This window comes from Trichechus manatus, unplaced genomic scaffold, assembly GCF_000243295.1.
Source record: "Trichechus manatus latirostris isolate Lorelei unplaced genomic scaffold, TriManLat1.0 scaffold00028, whole genome shotgun sequence".
NCBI lineage: Eukaryota > Metazoa > Chordata > Mammalia > Sirenia > Trichechidae > Trichechus > Trichechus manatus.
Window position 1 is genome coordinate 9595286 of NW_004443964.1, and position 17102 is coordinate 9612387.

Genomic DNA, 17102 nt, shown 5'->3' on the forward strand with positions numbered 1-17102 from the left:
TCAATTTTTCTGCTGCTCTGTGCATGCCCACAAATGACTGCACGGGTGCCTTGAGTATTGATTTGGGGGTCAGAAATAAATTCTAGGGAGTAGGCAAATGTTCACATATGGAATCCGTGAATAATGAAGATCGACTGTAATTTGCACACAGTTGTACAACTAAGTGGCAGAACTTGGGTCGTCCCAACACTCAACCCCATGTGTTCTCTGCTATACCATAGCACCCTAAGGATATGGCGTGCCCAGGGATCCAGGGATAGGATGGAGGAAGGTCCCTGTCACCTCCTGGCCACCTACACTTGTATCCTAACCTTTTCTCCTTCCTCCGCACATCACAGCCCTCCTCCTGGATCTTTAACACTGAGGGATGCTTGGGGCCTCATCTGGGTGGGCATACATCTCCTGACCACAGCCTTCATGAGCCCTGTTGGTCTTTCAGGAATTTAGCCATTGGAATCGGGATCCAGAATTTCCCGGAGGGCCTTGCCGTCAGCCTGCCCTTGCGAGGGGCTGGCCTCTCCACCTGGAGAGCCTTCTGGTAAGTGCTCAAGAATGTCGGCTGGCAGAAGAGGTCAGGTGCTGAGAGCAGTCCTCTGTGCTGGCTTCTTTCTTCAAGAATAGCCTCCTCTGCAGGGGTGGGTTATCATTAGGTAAGGTAAGCACAGTGTTTTCCTTGCTTACCAGATCACCTGTAGCGAACCATTTCATGTATTTTCACCACATCAAAGATTCTGCTTCTAGCTACAGCTGACATCTGTCTCTCTCCCAACCCCACAGCACCTTCCTTCAGAATCAAAGCCTCTTTTCAAATTTACAATCCCTGACAGGGGCACGTGACCCAGTAAGCAAGGTAAGCATGGGCTTACTTGTGCTTACTTACTAGTCTGGTAGTGAACAATCACCTGTGTTTAGCTTGCTTATGGGGTCATCTGCCCCTGCTCCTCTGGCCTGCAAGTGTGTCTGGAGCTTCTAGTAAAACACCAGTAACTGAGGTGAATCTGCACCCTGCTCTCCTGTCCTTCACCCTTTACACGTTATTAGTTGCCATCGAGTTGTCTCCAACTCGTGACAACCCCTGCACAACAGAACGACATGTTGCCTGGTCCTGCACCATCTTCATGATCACTGATAGGTTCTAGTCCATGGTTGCGGCCAGTGTGGATTTTGAGTGCCTTCCAACCTAGGGGGCTCATTTCCTAGCCCTCTACTGGACAGTATTCTGTTGTGATCCATTGAGTTTTCATTGGCTGATTTTTGGAAGCCTTTGTTCCTAGTCTGTCGTAGTCTGGAAGCTACACTGAAACCTGTCCACCATGGGTGACCCTGTTGGTACTTGAGATACTGGTGGCATAGCTTCCAGCATCACAGCAACGAACAAGCCACCACAGTACAAGCTCCCTTTACATAAACCAACCTAAATGAAGTATGTGCTACTTCAAAACCAGGGACAGCCATGCTTTGCCCATTCATTGTTAGCTTCTCTCCCTCTCGGGAAGGGAGATCCTAGGTAGACCTTCTTATGGCTAATCTGCATCTCAGGGGCCTTAACTTGTGCTCCTATGGTCTGTCTCCAAGAGTCATACCCTGGTGGTGTTGTGTGCTGTCCACTCAATTCCAACTCACAGTGACCCTGTATGACAGAGTAGAACGGCCTCCTAGGGTTTCCTAGCCTGTGATCTTTATGGGAACAAATGGTCAGGTCTTTTCTCCTGTGGACCTTTCAGTTAGCAGCTGAGCGCTTACCACCGCACCACTGGGACTCCTTCACATCCTTAGAGCTCTGTCATAATCCTGCCTCACTCTGCAGACCAGGACCATGTCAGTGATGTCAGGGGCAGCAATGACGATTATGCTCACACCTGGTGTTTCCGTTTTCCCCAGAGGCCTCTCTGCCTGTTCCTTAATTTCACCCTCTCAGTGTCATGACGAGGGAGCCATGGCCAAGGGTCAGGTGACTGGCTCAGGTCACTGCTCCGAGTCACCTGGTTCATTTGTGGTGACTCTGAGACTAGAAAGCAAATCTTCTCCCCCTCAACTCCGGACTCTGGGCTTCAGAACGCCACATTGTTAACACAGTGGCTACTGCAGAATGCATAGTAAGAACATTTAAAAGGACTGCTAATAAGAACAATTAAAAAATGCCTTCGGTTTTACAAGGCCTGTGACTTACAAGCTGTTGTACATACTTCACTTATTGCACTTGTACCCTCTCTGATTGCTTTCTCCATTTTCAGAGGCTACAGAATAGAGGATTTGGGTGCGGGCAGGGAGTTTTGTAAAATGGGAGTTCCATGAGCCGTGACTGGCGTTTCACATGGGAGAGGCACCGGGGAAGGGGAGGGGAGAGAAGGAAACGGGACATTTGTGGTCAGCGTCTAGACCCCGGACTTAAACATTTTGGTTTTCTCACTCCAGTCCGGGCTTGATGTTGCACCCATTTTTTTCCTGAGGCAACAAAGCCAAGGCCAGGAATTGTACCAACCAAAAAGCTGCAAGAGTGGCTGACCCAGCGACAAAAGGCATGGGGAGCCAGTAGCAGTGGCTTCCTTAGAGGATTCTGCAGCAAAACCATGTCTCCCCATGGCTCCCATCTGTCCCTGGGCCAGGGAGAGGGTGGGATTTGCCCTCGTTAACTCCCTGTCATCTGGGAGGCTGGGCAGAGAAGACATCTCTCACACCCATTTTACAGATGGGGCGACTGAGGCTCAGAAGCAGCATATCTTGCCAAACGCCCACTGCAAGGGAATGGGAGAAGCGTGTCCCAACTCCTCGTCTGTTGGTGTTCGGCCTGCTGTTGTTGTTATCAGCCATCAAGTCACCCCCTAACTCATGGTGACCCCATGCACAGTGGAACAAAACGCTGCCCGATCCTGCACTATCCCCATGATGGGTCACAGATTGGACTGTTGTGATCCGTAGGGTTTTCACTGGCTGATATTTGGAAGCAGATCCCCAGGCCTTTCTCCGTAGTCTGTCTTAGTCTACAAGCTCCATTGAAACCTCTTTAGCATCACAGCCACCTGCAGACCTCTACTGACAGATGGTGGTGGCTGCTCATGAGGTGCATTGGCCGGGCATCGAGCCCCGGTCTCCCACACGGAAGGTGAGAATTCTCCCACTGAACCGCCACTGCCCTCTTGTTCAGCCTGTAGTTCCTGTGGGGCTCGGGCAGTGGGGTTCAGGTGTTAGCTGATCTCCTACTCTCCAAATTCTCAGTGCTGCTGGGTGCTGCTGTTTTAATCAGGGCTGTCTGATTTCAAGCAGCTGAGACCCACTCACGCTAGCTCAAAGAATGGGATGTGTTAAAAGGAGAAATCTCACTCAGGGTGAGGGGGCACACCCTTGATATACACGTGGCCAGGTAGGCCCTCCTCTTCAACAGATGCTGGGTGGGTGCAGCACCTTTAAAAGGGGTGTGGCTGCAGCTTGAACCCCCAAACATGCCAGGCCCATCTGTCCTTGGGAAATGCCCATGCCACTCCTAATTCTTCCATTCAAAAGACAATGTAGACGTAAACCGATGGATGAAAAATTACATGTGGTCTACCCATGCAATGGAATATTATTTGACAATAAAAAGAAATGAAGTTCTGATAGGTGCTACAACAGGGATGAACCTCAAAACTATTATGCTCAGTGAAAGAAGCCAGTTACTAAGGACCACATATTGTGTGTTCCCGTTTCTGTGAAATATCCAGAGTAGGCAAACCCATAGAGACAGAAACTAGATTAGTGGTTGCCAGGGGCTGGGGGGAGGGAGGAATGGGGAGTGGCTGCTAATGGGTACAGGGTTCCCTTTCGGGGCGATGAGAATATTCTGGAATTAGTGTGGTGATAGTTGCATAACTATATTAAAAACCACTGAATTGTACACTTTTGAATGGGTGTATTGTATGGTATGTGAATTATATCTCATTAATGTTATTTTTGAAATGTAGGAAATTTAGAACTCTGAAAGAAATGGGGGAGCCTGCTTTGTTTGCTAGGGAATTGGGGAAGGAGAGGGAGGTGATAAACAAACAGGATATGAAAAATGCATGATGGGGAATAAAATGAGCCCATTTTCTAGAGCTGAGTCAGCAGTCTGCGCATGTTGAATGTCTGCCCGGTCTCCCCAGCGAGGCACATCTCTTTTCTCTCCTTAGGTACGGGCAGCTAAGCGGCATGGTGGAGCCTCTGGCCGGCATCTTTGGTGCCTTCGCGGTGGTGCTTGCTGAGCCCATCCTGCCCTACGCTCTGGCCTTTGCTGCTGGGGCCATGGTCTACGTGGTCATGGACGACATCATCCCAGAAGCCCAGACCAGGTAGGAGAGCGCCCCTCCCGCCTCTGTCCCAGCCCAGCCTCCAGGTCTGCCCTCTCCTCAATGTCTCCCCTTTCTTCATTTCCACCCCTTCCCAAGATCCAACCTGCCCCCTCCTCACCTGCATTCCGCAAAACTAAAAGACAGAAAGGACAAAAAACAAGCATAGCAGGCAGTGGTCCCTGCCCACTCCCAATGAAATACTTATAGGTTGCTGTGGAATCGATTCTGACTTATGGCGACCCCATGTGTGTCAACTGTGCTCCATACGGTTTTCAATGGCCGATTTTTCAGAAGTAGATCTCCAGGCCTTTCTTCCGCGGTGCCTCTGAGTGGACTCGAATCTCCAGCCTTTCAGTTAGCAGCCAAGCACGTTAACTGTTTGCACCACCCGTGACTATCATTTTTGTATGCTGTCTCTCTCTTTTTAGAATTTACTGGGGCTGGAGTGATGGGAGAAGTGTGCTTTAAAATGTGGGCCAGAACTATTCGTGCATGTTCTCTTTGTCCAGCTATACTCCAAGTTTTGGGGGAGACAAGGTTGCTTTGGTTTGGTTTTTTACAGTAGAATGATTTTGAGGCTGGTTTGCAAGGTCTGATTAAATGGTATCTTCAAGAAATTTGCCGTTCTTCATTATGCAAGTATGGACTCTGGAGCCATACCGGGCGACTTTGGGCAAGTTTCTTACTTCTCTATGCCTCAGTTGCCTCACTAGTAAAGTGAGGATAGGGAGCCCTAGTGGCACAAAGGGTTAAGCGCTCAGCTGCTAACCGAAAATTTGGCAGTTTGAATCCATCCAGTGGCTCCGCAGGAGAAAGACCTGGCAATCTACTCCAAAAAAGATTGCAGCCTAGAAACCCTATGGGGCAGTTCTATCACTTGGGTCTTTGGGCGTCGGAATCCACTCTGCAGCTCCTAATCAAAACAGAAGTGGACATGATAACGGTACTGACCTGTGGTTGTTGTTTGGATTTACATTCGGTAACCAGTTTGCCTGGCATATAGTCCAACCAAACCCATTGCTGTCAAGCTGATTCTGACTCATAGAGACCCTATAGAACAGAGTAGAACTGCCGCATAGGGTTTCCAAGGCTGTAATCTTTATGGAAGCAGACTGCCACATCTTTCTTCCACGGAGCTGCTGTTGGGTTCAAACTGCTGACCGTTTGGTTAACAGCCAAGCAGTTTAACCACTGCACCACTAGAGCTCCACTGGCATATAGTAAGCCTCAATAAATGTGAGTTGTCACTATTGTTATCATTATTAATAGCAGTATCCTATTTTCTATTGGAATTGGACGTTGTAAAGGATGCTCTGAGGGCTAGATGTGCTCTCAGAATACATTAAGCTCTTCACTGTTCTTCTTCTCCTTGCCTCCTAGTGGTAATGGAAAACTGGCATCCTGGGCCTCCATCCTGGGATTTGTGGTGATGATGTCCCTGGATGTTGGCCTGGGCTAGTGCTGAGATGCTTCAGACCCCAGGAAAGGCAGCACGTGGAACAGGAGTAATTGGCTTCCGTGGAACCACAAACCTCTTTCTTCACATTAAAACATTCCTCTTTTCTTTCCTCTTCATCCCATTATCCTGATTGACTAGGATTTTAATATGACTCTGTTTATTTTTCTTTTGAGGGGATTTTGGTTTTATTTGGGATTTCAAGGTGTGAAACTACAGATTTTTTTTTTGGCTACTGTATGGACTCTTTCTTCATCGAGAGTATCAAAGACATACAGATCAGGGAAATCTCTGCCTTCAAACCTTCAGTGTCCCTTGCTAGACTCAACAGCAACTCTTCGAACGCTACCAGCAGAAGCAAGCAACCAAGACCCGTCTCCTATGCTCCTTTTGCCCAATGACTCAGAGCAGAATGGCCAGGCCGTCTCTTTTCTGTCCTACTTGATCCTTCACTTCTTGTCCTCTGCTTATTTAGACCAGAACTGGAAGATCATGGTCATAGCAAAATACTTTCCAAGGTCCACTCAGCCCAAGAAGCAACATACTTTCCTCAGTTTCCCCAGAGTGACACAAAGAGTGAAATTGGCTAGTCTCTCTTTTTAAGGCAAAGATTGATATTATTGAAGTGAATGGTATTAAGACAACTAAACACACAGTAAGCCCTGTGAAAAGAAGACAGAGTGTAGCTTAGATCACCGACCTCGGCTCTCTTTGGGTGGTAAAGTGGATTCCAAGAGCAACATGATTGGTTATGGTTTCCCAGTCCTCTAGGTATTTAATTTAATAAGTTTATAGCCTTAATTTCTACAAGAGGTTTGGGAACACCAGTAAACTGGTCTCACTCAAACCCTTCATTCTACTATGGAGGAAGCCACTGTAATGAGACATTTAGAATCTGCTGTGGGTCATTCTGTGTTGACCATTTGGTAGCTTGTAACCCGACCCAGAACTCTGAAGCTGCAGTAGGCTTTGCTAGAGTTTGGCCAGAGAGCTTAGGCTGGGAAAGGAGGAAGAGGTAGGAAAATAAGTGATATTTTTACATTTCCCTTTTAAAGTAAATTTTAGCCAAGCTATCATTCTGAAATGACCCTAAAGAAGGGCTTGAACTAGACTGGAAGCCAACCTGCTCTTTCAGACACATAGCTTCTGTCCGCTTCAAACACAGCTAAGGCCTGCCATCCTCATGGGTCAAAGGAGATATGGGACCTTGAGTGGACTCCACTGAGAGGCAGGTAGCCAAGAGCCAGGTATGCAGACATTGTGTTGGCAATGCCTGCCCTCCACATTTACATGTTCATTTGCTTCCAAAGGTGAATCTCCTGCTCTGTACACGTTCAAAGACCCTAAGGGCCAACCTTGTGCCTGGGTCTATGTATGTTCTTCTGAAGCACTGGTGATCAAAATCAAAAGCCCATTCTGAGATTTGATTGGTTGAGATTAATTGGTTTGGTGGGTGGTGTGTGTGTATGTTTTATTTTTATGTCTTTGTACGTAGTTCTACCTAATGCAAATTGTTCTTTTTGATGGACAAGACCTCATAACTGTGATTAACGTCAATAAAGGGGATATTGTTGTGAATGACCTGGACTGTGTTGAATTCTTCTCAAAGCCACTTCTTTACAGGGATGATAATACAAGAGTTAACTAAAGTTAGTACTAACATCACCCCTCCCCAGCATCAGTAGCAGCAAAGGAAAGAGCTCAGATGAGAAGGGCTATTCAATTCTTGGTTGCAAACAACAGCATCCAACTCCAGCTTATTTAAAGAGAAAAGGGATTCAATGGAAGCTATAGGGGAGCTCATAGGATCTACAGGAGAATCAGGCCTGGAAAATGGGTTGGATCCAAGAAACTTAGAGTCTTGGGTCCATGACTGGATCACACCTCAAGAACAGCTTAGTTTGGGTGCCATGGCCCCCACTGCCGGTCACTAGATACCAATACCCTTACTGAAACTGCTGCCCCTCGATATTACCACCATGACAATGAACTGTCAGCTGACCTTGAGTCTTTGTACAATGACCACATTCAAAGTTATGGGCAGCAACATCTGACCAGCAGAGCTTAGATCCTGTGCTCATGAACTAGCTTGTCTTCCCCTTACCAAGACCCACACAATAGTGGAGATTTTCCAAATGTAGGGAGGAGTTCAGAGGCTAGAGATCCAAAAGAAGAAAAAAAAAGTTTATTACAGTCTCACTCTTTTGCTGTTTAACATCTATATACATTCTATTCTCCTACTTACAATAAAAAAAAGTTTCTGCTTAGATAAAGGAGCTATCCCTTATACACTCAAACCTTAACTCATCCCCATTACGAAGGGAGCTACCCTCAGTGCTTTGTCAATCGCTGCATCCAGGGTCTCTGAGTAAGGTCCACTCCCCCTCCAGTTGAGTCATAATTCCATCTCATTGTTATATGACCTGTGGGCTAAAGTGTAAAGTTAACCATAATCACCCACTGTATGTACAAGAGAATGAGTACAGGGAGTGGAAAGAAAAGGCAACTGGTTAAAATGTGAAATATCCACATGGTATTCATTCCCCGGGGCTGCTCAAACAGATTACCACAAATGTGGTGGCTTAAAACAATTTATTCTATCACAGTTCCCGGAGGTCCCAAGTTCTTCAAATCCTCCCGTATATCCCCATTTCGATTCTCTGGGCCCTACCGTTTCCTCTTCAATGTTCCAGTTTTCTTTGGAAAGGCTATGATGTTACCAGCATAGAAATTCAGCCAGTCCTCAGGATCAAAATTTGTGTTTAGCTTTCTCTTTTCTCTGCCTTATGGATGTAAGAGGTAAGAGGATTTTAAAGAATTGTCATAGAAAGCCTTAAGTTTCAACCCGTTCCTTAAACTGTTAAGGTTTTGAGCTTGCCAGTGTCTTTTTTAAGTTGCTCAGCTGTTTAACTTGGCCATCTCTCGGTCTCATATACTTGACCCTGTTTGATGGCAGGAACAACTCATTCCTTCAAAGCTTTCCCTTTAATGCTCACTTCATTCCAGGTGACTGTAAGCACTAATCTAATTAGCTGTTTCACCACAGCCCGCTTATAAGAAGCCTGATTCATATCTCCATATACTAAGTTGATTTTCTCTGTAATCTTACTTAAGCCAGATACCAATGCCAAATTCTTAAATTTTCTGAAGGATTTGTTAGCTACTACCAGTGGTTAAGAACTCGGCTGCCAACCGAAGAGTCAGCAGTTCGAATCCACCAGGCGCTCCTTGGAAACTCTATGGGGCAGTTCTACTCTGTCCTATATGGTCGCTATGAGTCAGAATTGACTCGACAGCAACGGGTTTGGTTTTTGGTTTTGTACCAGCTCCAAGAACCAAAATTCTATGTCAGTCAGGACTCTTGGGTGCAAACACCATAAACCAGTGCTGGCTAACTGAAAGAGAATGACATTTATTTGAAGGACATTAGAAATCTCACAAAACTGACTGAAATGCAGGAAAATCAGGGTTGGAAAAAAGGCAGAAACTTAGCTGCCCAGGATCGGAGCCAAGGTCAAGACACAGGAAGAGCGTGGTTGGGTACCTCTCCCACCAGATACTGTTAATCCCCACGGGCACCACCTCTGCATGTAGACACCACCCATGAATCACTCCATGTCTTAGTTTCCTAGTGTTGCTGCAATGCAAATACCACAAGTGGGTGGCTTTAAAGAACTGTCTCACAGTTCCTGAGGCTAGAAGTCGAAATCAAAGTCTCCGTTGTGTCGATTCCTTCCTTGTAGGTAGTCCAGGCATTCCTTGGTTCCTTGGCTTGTAGATAATGCTCACATGGCATCTCTCTCTCCCATGTGTGTGCTAATCTGGCCTAATCCACTCTTTTTATAACCCAGAAGTGATAAGATTTAGAACCCACCCTACTGGGGTATGATCTAATTAACAGAAAACCCTATTTTCACATCCACAGATATAGGGGTTAGGATTCCAACACTTATTTTTTTTTGCGGGGGGACACACTTTAACCCATAACACTACCGTCCATCATCACCCCACCAGCGTGGATTCTCAACTGTCCTCTTGACTTTGCATTCATTACCTGATCCATACTCAAAATCTTGGGCGGTATACGATGGACACATTTTAAATTGTGTGCCTAGGTCATAGCTTCCAGAGAACACATAGATGGACGTTTTTGCTTCCATAGCAGAAAGTGAGGTCCTGCTCACCCTTCTACCAAAATACACATAGACCAGATGCCCTGTGCATAGGGAACGGGCTCAGACTGGAGCAAATGAAGATAAATATCCACTTCAAAGAGCATCCCCCAAACACATCATTTTACGAGTCTCACCAAATAGCTCCTCTGTGTGCCTTTCTATCAATCCTCCTATTCACCTGGGCTAAACCACCTACAGGTTAATTTTGGCTCCTCCTTCTCCTGAGCCCAGGTGAAAGCAGTAACTTCAAACCTCACCAACCCCAGAGTAAAGCCCTCCTTTCCTTGGAACCCGCAGGGGTTAAAGCACTTGGCTGCTAACCGAAAGGTCAACGGTTCAAACGCACCAGCCAATCTGTGGGAAAAAGACGTGGCGGTCTGCTTCTGTAAAGATTTACAGCTTTGGAAACCCGATGGGGGCAGTTCTTCTCTGTCCTGTAGGGTCGCTGTGAGTCAGAATCAACTCGATGGCAGTGGATTTAATTTTGGGTTTTCTTTGGAACCTGGAGGTTTTGAGCCAGCCTGTGCAGTTACAGTTATTTCAACTATTTAAGGGCAAGGTCCATAGAAATATGCCTTCACATTTATAGAGGAAATCCATGCCACCTATCTACACTAACCCAATCAGAATCACCAGCGATCATCAGATGTTTGAGGACAGCCAGCAGTATGGAAGAGAAGACCCAAGATGAACAAAGAAAACATTTGACACCTGCAGAAAAGCAAGCAGTTCAGGAAACTGAAGAAAAAAAATTTTTTTTGATCTAATCAGTATCTTGAGAACGAGTCCAGAGACAATTGTGTCACTAAGAATGGGCTACTTGAAAAGTGAGTAATCAGAGAACAAGATAGGGGAACTGACAGGTGTAAAAAGCTTGCTCAAGATCATAGCTGGTAGCTGTTGGCTCTGAGGTTTGAACCTGGCTTTGCCTGACTCCAGAGCTCAGATTATGGGCTCTGTGTTTCATTAGCTGCTACAGTCACTTGCTTCCACCCTTTCTCCCTGTCCCACCCCAGGATTTGCAGAATCTGTGCCCAAGCTTTCCAGATTGTCCTAGCCCCCCTGTTACACGGCATAAGTGAGTCTCAACCGTAGGTCCGTCATATCAGAGTCACCTGGGAGCTTCTAAAAATGACCCATGCTCAGACACCTCCGAGATTCTGACCTACTCAGTAACATAGTTCCCCCAGGTGATTAAAATGTGCATCTTGATTGAAAACCACTGCCCTAGACCAAGGGCATCTGAAAGGCGCTCATGACAGCAGGTGATTACCAACACTTCGGAGCACAGGCCCAGGTAATGGAGATCCAGAAGTATGGAGAGCAGATGTCGTTGTTGGAGATGCTCAGCTCAAGAACAATGGAACCACAGAGCCAGTAAGTTGAAGCAAGTATTTCTTTCAAAAGGAAAACAAGCCATTTTTATTAAGGAATGTGTTTTGAGTTAATGGGGGTGAGAGAGAGATGCCTCCAGAGTCATTTATCTAAATGGAAGGAGAGAGTGATGCTTGATGCCAGCTGGCAAAATAACACAATGTGTGGTTCTCTTGAGTGCGCCTTTCTGTAAATCTTGTGAAGAGTTGAACACAATGATGAGCGTATGTGTGGAAAAGTGTTCTCAAAAGTACAGATGAAAATGTATACATGATTGTTCGTAGAGCACTGTTCATAATAGCAAAAAAGACAAAGCAACCCAAATGTCCATCAGCTGATGGAGGATAACGAAATGTGATATATCCATACAGTGGGATATTATTCTGCCATAAAAAAGGAATGAAGCTCTGATACATGCTACAACATGGATGAACCTTGGAAACATTATACTGAGTGAAAGAAGCCAGACACCAGGCCACATATTGTAAGATTTTTAGAATAAACAAATGCATAGAGACAGAACGCAGATTAGCAGTTGCCAAGGGCTGGTGGGGTTGGAGAAATGGGGAGTGACTGCTAGGGTTTGTATTTCTAAGAAGTTCCCAGGCAACGCTAACACTGCTGGTTAGGGACCAATAATGAGAACCACTAGTGGAGCAGTGGTTCTCAAAATTTATTACTCATAAGAATCACCTGGGGATCTTGTTAAACTGTAGATTCAGATTCGGTATATCTGGGATGGAAATGCAAATTCTCAGCAGGGTTTGAACCAGAACAAACAGCTTTGAAGCCCTGGTACAGAGTGTCTTTTTAGGGTAATGAAAATGTTCTGGAATTAGTGATGACAGTTGTACAACTCTGAATATACTAACACCACCGAATTGTACACTTCAAAGGGTGGGTTTTATGGTATGTGAATTATATCAATAAAAAATTATATCCTTTAACAACTGATTATAGAAAGTAATTTAGGAAATTCAAAAATCTATGCATAAAATTAAAATAATCCGTTATATATCTTAAACCCACTGCTGTGGAGTGGATTCTGAGTCATAGCATCCCCATGTGTTAGAGTAGATCTGAGCTTCATAGGGTTTTGTCTGTAATCTTTATGGAAGCAGATTGCCAGACCTTTCTTCCACAGTGCTACTGCCAACCTACCAAAAACCCATTGCTGTCAAGTCAACTCCAACTCCCTTACAAATAAGACAGAGTAGAACTGCCCCATAGGGTTTCCAAGGCTGTAAATCTTTATAGGAGCAGACTGCCACATCTTTCTCCCATGACTCCATCTTTCTCCCATGGAAGCAGCGGGTGGGTTCTAACCTCTGACCTTTCAGTTTGCAGCCCAGCGCTTTAACCACTGCCACTAGGGCTCCTTTTGAATCACCCAGGGACCTACTGTTTGTCTTCAATCTTGCAAAAAAGACCACAGTTAATGCCTGATTGGTATCTTTCCAGACTTCTTTTTTCCTGTGTACAGACAAAGTAAGTGAATGTGGGAAGTGGGGAGGTGTTAGCATCCGGACCTTCTCTGGGGTTCTAACAGAAGAGTCCCACAAGTGAGGATCTGCACCAGGCCACGTGCCAGACACTCTTGCTATCTCCTTTAATCCTCCTGTGTTCGATTTTACTATTCCCACGTTACTATGGGTGGGAGCCCTGGTGGTGCACTGATTAAAGCACTGGGCTGCTCTCACTTATGAGTTGGAATCGACTAGATGGCAATGGGTTTGGTTTTGGAGTTTTCTACCCACGGGGTCCAAGAAGTCCTATTTGCAACAGTCAGTGGCAAAGTCTGTTCTCACTGTGCACGGAGGCAGCAGGATGAGACGCTGACTCCCCCAGGCCCGGTCGCTTCCCTTTCAGAGTTTCAAGGCGCAGTGCCCAGCTCACCTCCGTTCTCAGAACAGATGTTTGTTGAATCTGTGAACGTTGGAAGCAAATAGGAGCCCTGAGGCTGTTCTTTTCCTTTCCCTTTGCAATTAAGGTATGCTTTCCACATAATCAAATGCACAGATCCCAAGTGTATACAACTTCATTAATTTTTACATACGCATCCCTGGCCCAGCCAAGGTCTCGGCCATCTGCGCTGGCTAAATGCCCTGGGCTCGCCGGGACCCGCCGCAGGTGTGCTCCAACTCTGCATGGCGGGCGGGGAAGGCAGCCGGCCCGCCCAGGCCAGATAGGGTTCCACTACTTGAGCTGGCGCCTGTTCCCTGGGGCGCGGCTCGGAGCGCCCGGCTGGGTCTCCCGCGGGCACTTGGCACGGCTCCGGGGGCGGGCGGCTGGGTGGCTGTTTACCTGCGCGGGCGGGGCGGCGGGGCGGCGGGACGGCGGGGTGGTGGGGGCGGGGCGCGGCTGGGCTTTGCACGCAACGGGCTGGCAGCCCTCCTGAAGCTGGGACCCGCCTTCCCTGGGCGGCCCCGCTTGCGGAGAGACGCAAAGGGCATCCGTTGTCACCCCGCCTGGCTATAGGGGGGCCAGGCAGACACCATCAAAGGGACCCCCTGTCTTCCCGCGGCTCTCGGGTCAGTCCTGTGGATCCTAGCTGGTCCCTTCCAAAGCTGCATCGGGTTTTGTGAGGTTTGAAATTCATACCATTTGGGAAGTCGGAATCGACTGGATGGCAATGGGTTTCGTTTTTGGTTTGGGTTTCTTTGGGAAAAATAATACAAAATTGTCGTTGGCAGTTGCCTAGTCGATTCCGACTCATGGCGACCCGTGTGTGCGAGTTGAACTGCTCCATAGGGTTTTCAAGGCTGTGAACTTTTGGAAGCAGATTGCTAGGCCTTTCTTCTGAAGCACTTCTGGAAGTGTTCATACTGCCAACGTTTCAGCAAGTAACTGAGGGCTTAACTGTGCCACTCAGGGACTCTTTAATACAAAGTTACAAATACAAAATTAGATATGGGTCTTTGGAAGGGGCGCCTGTGGGTTATAAAGATCCCTGAAGCTCCGGTTTCATTCACTTTGAAGTAAATTCACCTCTAGTCTGGCGCTCTTATTTCACTGTGCTTGAGCGCAGGGCCGGGAGGTCTAGGGTGTTAACTGGGGGGTTTGGAGCCTTCTCTAAAGCGTCGGGAGTCTTGTTTACAGAGTGCACTTTAGGGTCATCTTCCTACACACACCACAGCCCCATGGCTGCGCAAGGGGTAGTAGGGGTGGCGGTGTGTTCCCAGGCGCAGGGACGCAGCTCAAAACGCTGCTTCCTGCTCCTCCAGCAGGAGGAACTAACGCAGCAAGGAGACCTGGCTTCTTCCAGCAGGATGCGGGATGGAGGCTGGGCGGCCAGGGAGAACTGTGGCAAATGGCAACCCAGAACCTTCTTCTGGATTCTATTGGACCCCCCCCCACCACCACCTTCCAGTTCACACCATCTTGGCCGTGCCTGGGACCAGCACTTGGAAGTGAAGGGTTTGCACAGCCATCGTCTGTCCCCTGGGGCTGTCACATAGACTTCTGCAGCCTCTGATGGGGCTGTTCAGCCCCAAGGCCCCCAAGTGTCCCTACTACACTGGGATACTGCCCTCCCTTCAAAGACATAGAAGGTGTGGGTGGGTGAGCCGAAAAAGGGGCTGGACTGCATGGCCCTAGAGGCCCAAGGATAGGTGAGAGGTTCTCTGGACAGGGTGAACCTGTGGGCCTATATCCCAGCCTCACTACCCCTCTTGGTCCTCCCCCAAATTAAGAGGTCAGATCAGAAATCCTATGTGATCTTTTCTGATGTAAGCCCCACTTGTCGCTGGGCTAAGAGCAACCGTGTTAATAAGTCCCTCACTGGCCTCTCTTCACCTTCTCGGGAGGGGGTATGGGTTTAGCCTGTTTGCCGTTACAGAGGACTAAAGTTCTTACCCAGCCCTGGAGTTCAAGGCCAGGCTAGCATCTCTCTGAGACTGCCAGAGCTGTGATCTTCAAGAAGCTCAGGATGCATCAGAGAAAAGCAAAAACCAAGGATGAGTCTGGGGGTGACATGCAAACAGAGCAGAGGCCCTTAGCTGAAGCTCGGGTTGTGGGTTAAGCTAAGGGTACAGTTAGGGTATTAGAGATATGCCCCTTTTCTGACCCACTTTCTTTCTGCTTTTTTGATGGGAATATTGACTAAACAAGTTATATGATGGGAAATATAATTTTTTAGTTTACTAACAAGCCTAGAATACAAGTTTTCTTTTTTTTTAATTAAAAGACTACTCTTAAATAAATGGTACATGAATCTATAGATTTCTTCCACTGGTCATATTTGGTAATTTGGTGGGATATGGTCATTGTATTAGTTTTCTATTGCTGCGTACTACCACAACTTAGGGGCTTAACACAACACACATTTATTGTTTCTGTTTCTCTGGGTCAGGATTCTGGGCATGGATTAGCTGGGTTCTCTGCTCAGGGTCTCACAAGGCTGCAATCAAGATGTCGTCTGGGCTGCATTCTCATCTGGAAGCTTGACTGGGGAAGAATCCACTTCCAAGGTTGTTGGCAGAACTCAGTTCTTTGCAGTTGTAAGACTAGGGGCCCCGGCTTCTTCCTGGATGTTAGCTGGAGGTCCCATTAGCTCGTAGGAACTTCCGGGGGTTCCTATACGCTACTCGTAGTTCCTCACCATGTGACTTCTCCCAAGAAAGCTCCCCAGTGCTTGAAAGAAGTCCATCATTTCACCTGGCTTTAGGGGGCAGAGCTGGAGTAGACGGTGCCACTAGCAAAACAGACTCCGCAGCCTGGACCTGACCTCCCAGAAGGAGGCATACGATATTCTTTCAGTGCTGTCACCAAGAGCCGTCTTAGTCACTTGGCTCATAAACCTAGATCACACAAGTTGATTTCATAGGTTCATGTCCATCCTTTTCATCAATCAGGATAAACATGGCACAGCAAACTGCATGTGGGTATGCTATGATTTTGTTCTCTCTTTCACACGTATACATTAAAGTGGTGCAATTAATGAACAGAAGGGATGAGTGAGCAGGGAGGGGATTGGGGTCAAGGAACCCACCTGGAGAGGTGAAGTCAGCTGCATGGAGAAACCTGGTATTTCTGCCCTACTGTCATCTGAGGGATTCCCATGGGCTGATGCCCTAGAACTATGGGTCAGGGCTGTAACCAACACTTGTCTTCTTTTCATGATCCAGGAACGGGAACTGGAGATGCCGAGAGCTTGGGGAGTAGTACCATGTCCACTCTTTGCACCTCTTTCCTTCCTGCCCTGCCTTCTCTCATTAGCACAGTGGGGCTAAGCACAAAATCACTTGGGGTTCAAGTTATCGTATCCGTGTAGACCCATGGGATCTATCCATGTAGATCCACTGGGATATGGCAAAGCTGCTTTAAATTTGGCCACCATCTTTATTTTGGTCCACCTTCAGCAAAGGAACTTTTATTAACCATCTCCCAACAGGATACATTCTGTGACAATGGCTATCTACATCTCAGCCACTGTTCTTTGCAGGCAAGAGTTGGGAGGAAAGAGTAGGTAACACGGGGACAACAATAACCAAAAGTCAGTATCCCACTACTAGGTCTGTAAGAAAATATAGACCTAGAAGTTTCCCAAGGACTTCTTTTAAATGGGCCTGTATATTCAAAAATTGTCTGATAGATTTGTATAACAACAACAACAATAAAACCCATAGGTCAAAATCAAGTCTTAACTTCCTGGCTTTGGAATCCAAACTTTAATAGTAAGGGAGATTTTGGCCAAATAGACATTCAAGTCCTCTGGTGGCGATTAAAATGGATCATGCTCTGGAAACCAGCAAGGTTCATGAACCTGTATCTTCCTCCTTCCTAGAGCTATTT

The 17102-nt window shown here is 47.0% G+C and overlaps 1 protein-coding gene across 1 annotated transcript in view; it reads left to right on the forward strand.

Moving 5' to 3' along the window:
* The window catches only part of SLC39A11 (solute carrier family 39 member 11), a 353394-nt gene extending 345822 nt beyond the window's left edge, over nt 1–7572 (forward strand). The window contains exons 5-7 of the mRNA XM_012554973.2: nt 440–538; nt 4146–4304; nt 5685–7572. Of these exons, the coding sequence (XP_012410427.1) occupies nt 440–538; nt 4146–4304; nt 5685–5763 (337 nt within the window). The 3' untranslated portion in view covers nt 5764–7572. The remainder of the gene's footprint in view (nt 1–439; nt 539–4145; nt 4305–5684) is intronic.
* The last annotated feature ends 9530 nt before the right edge of the window (nt 7573–17102 follow it).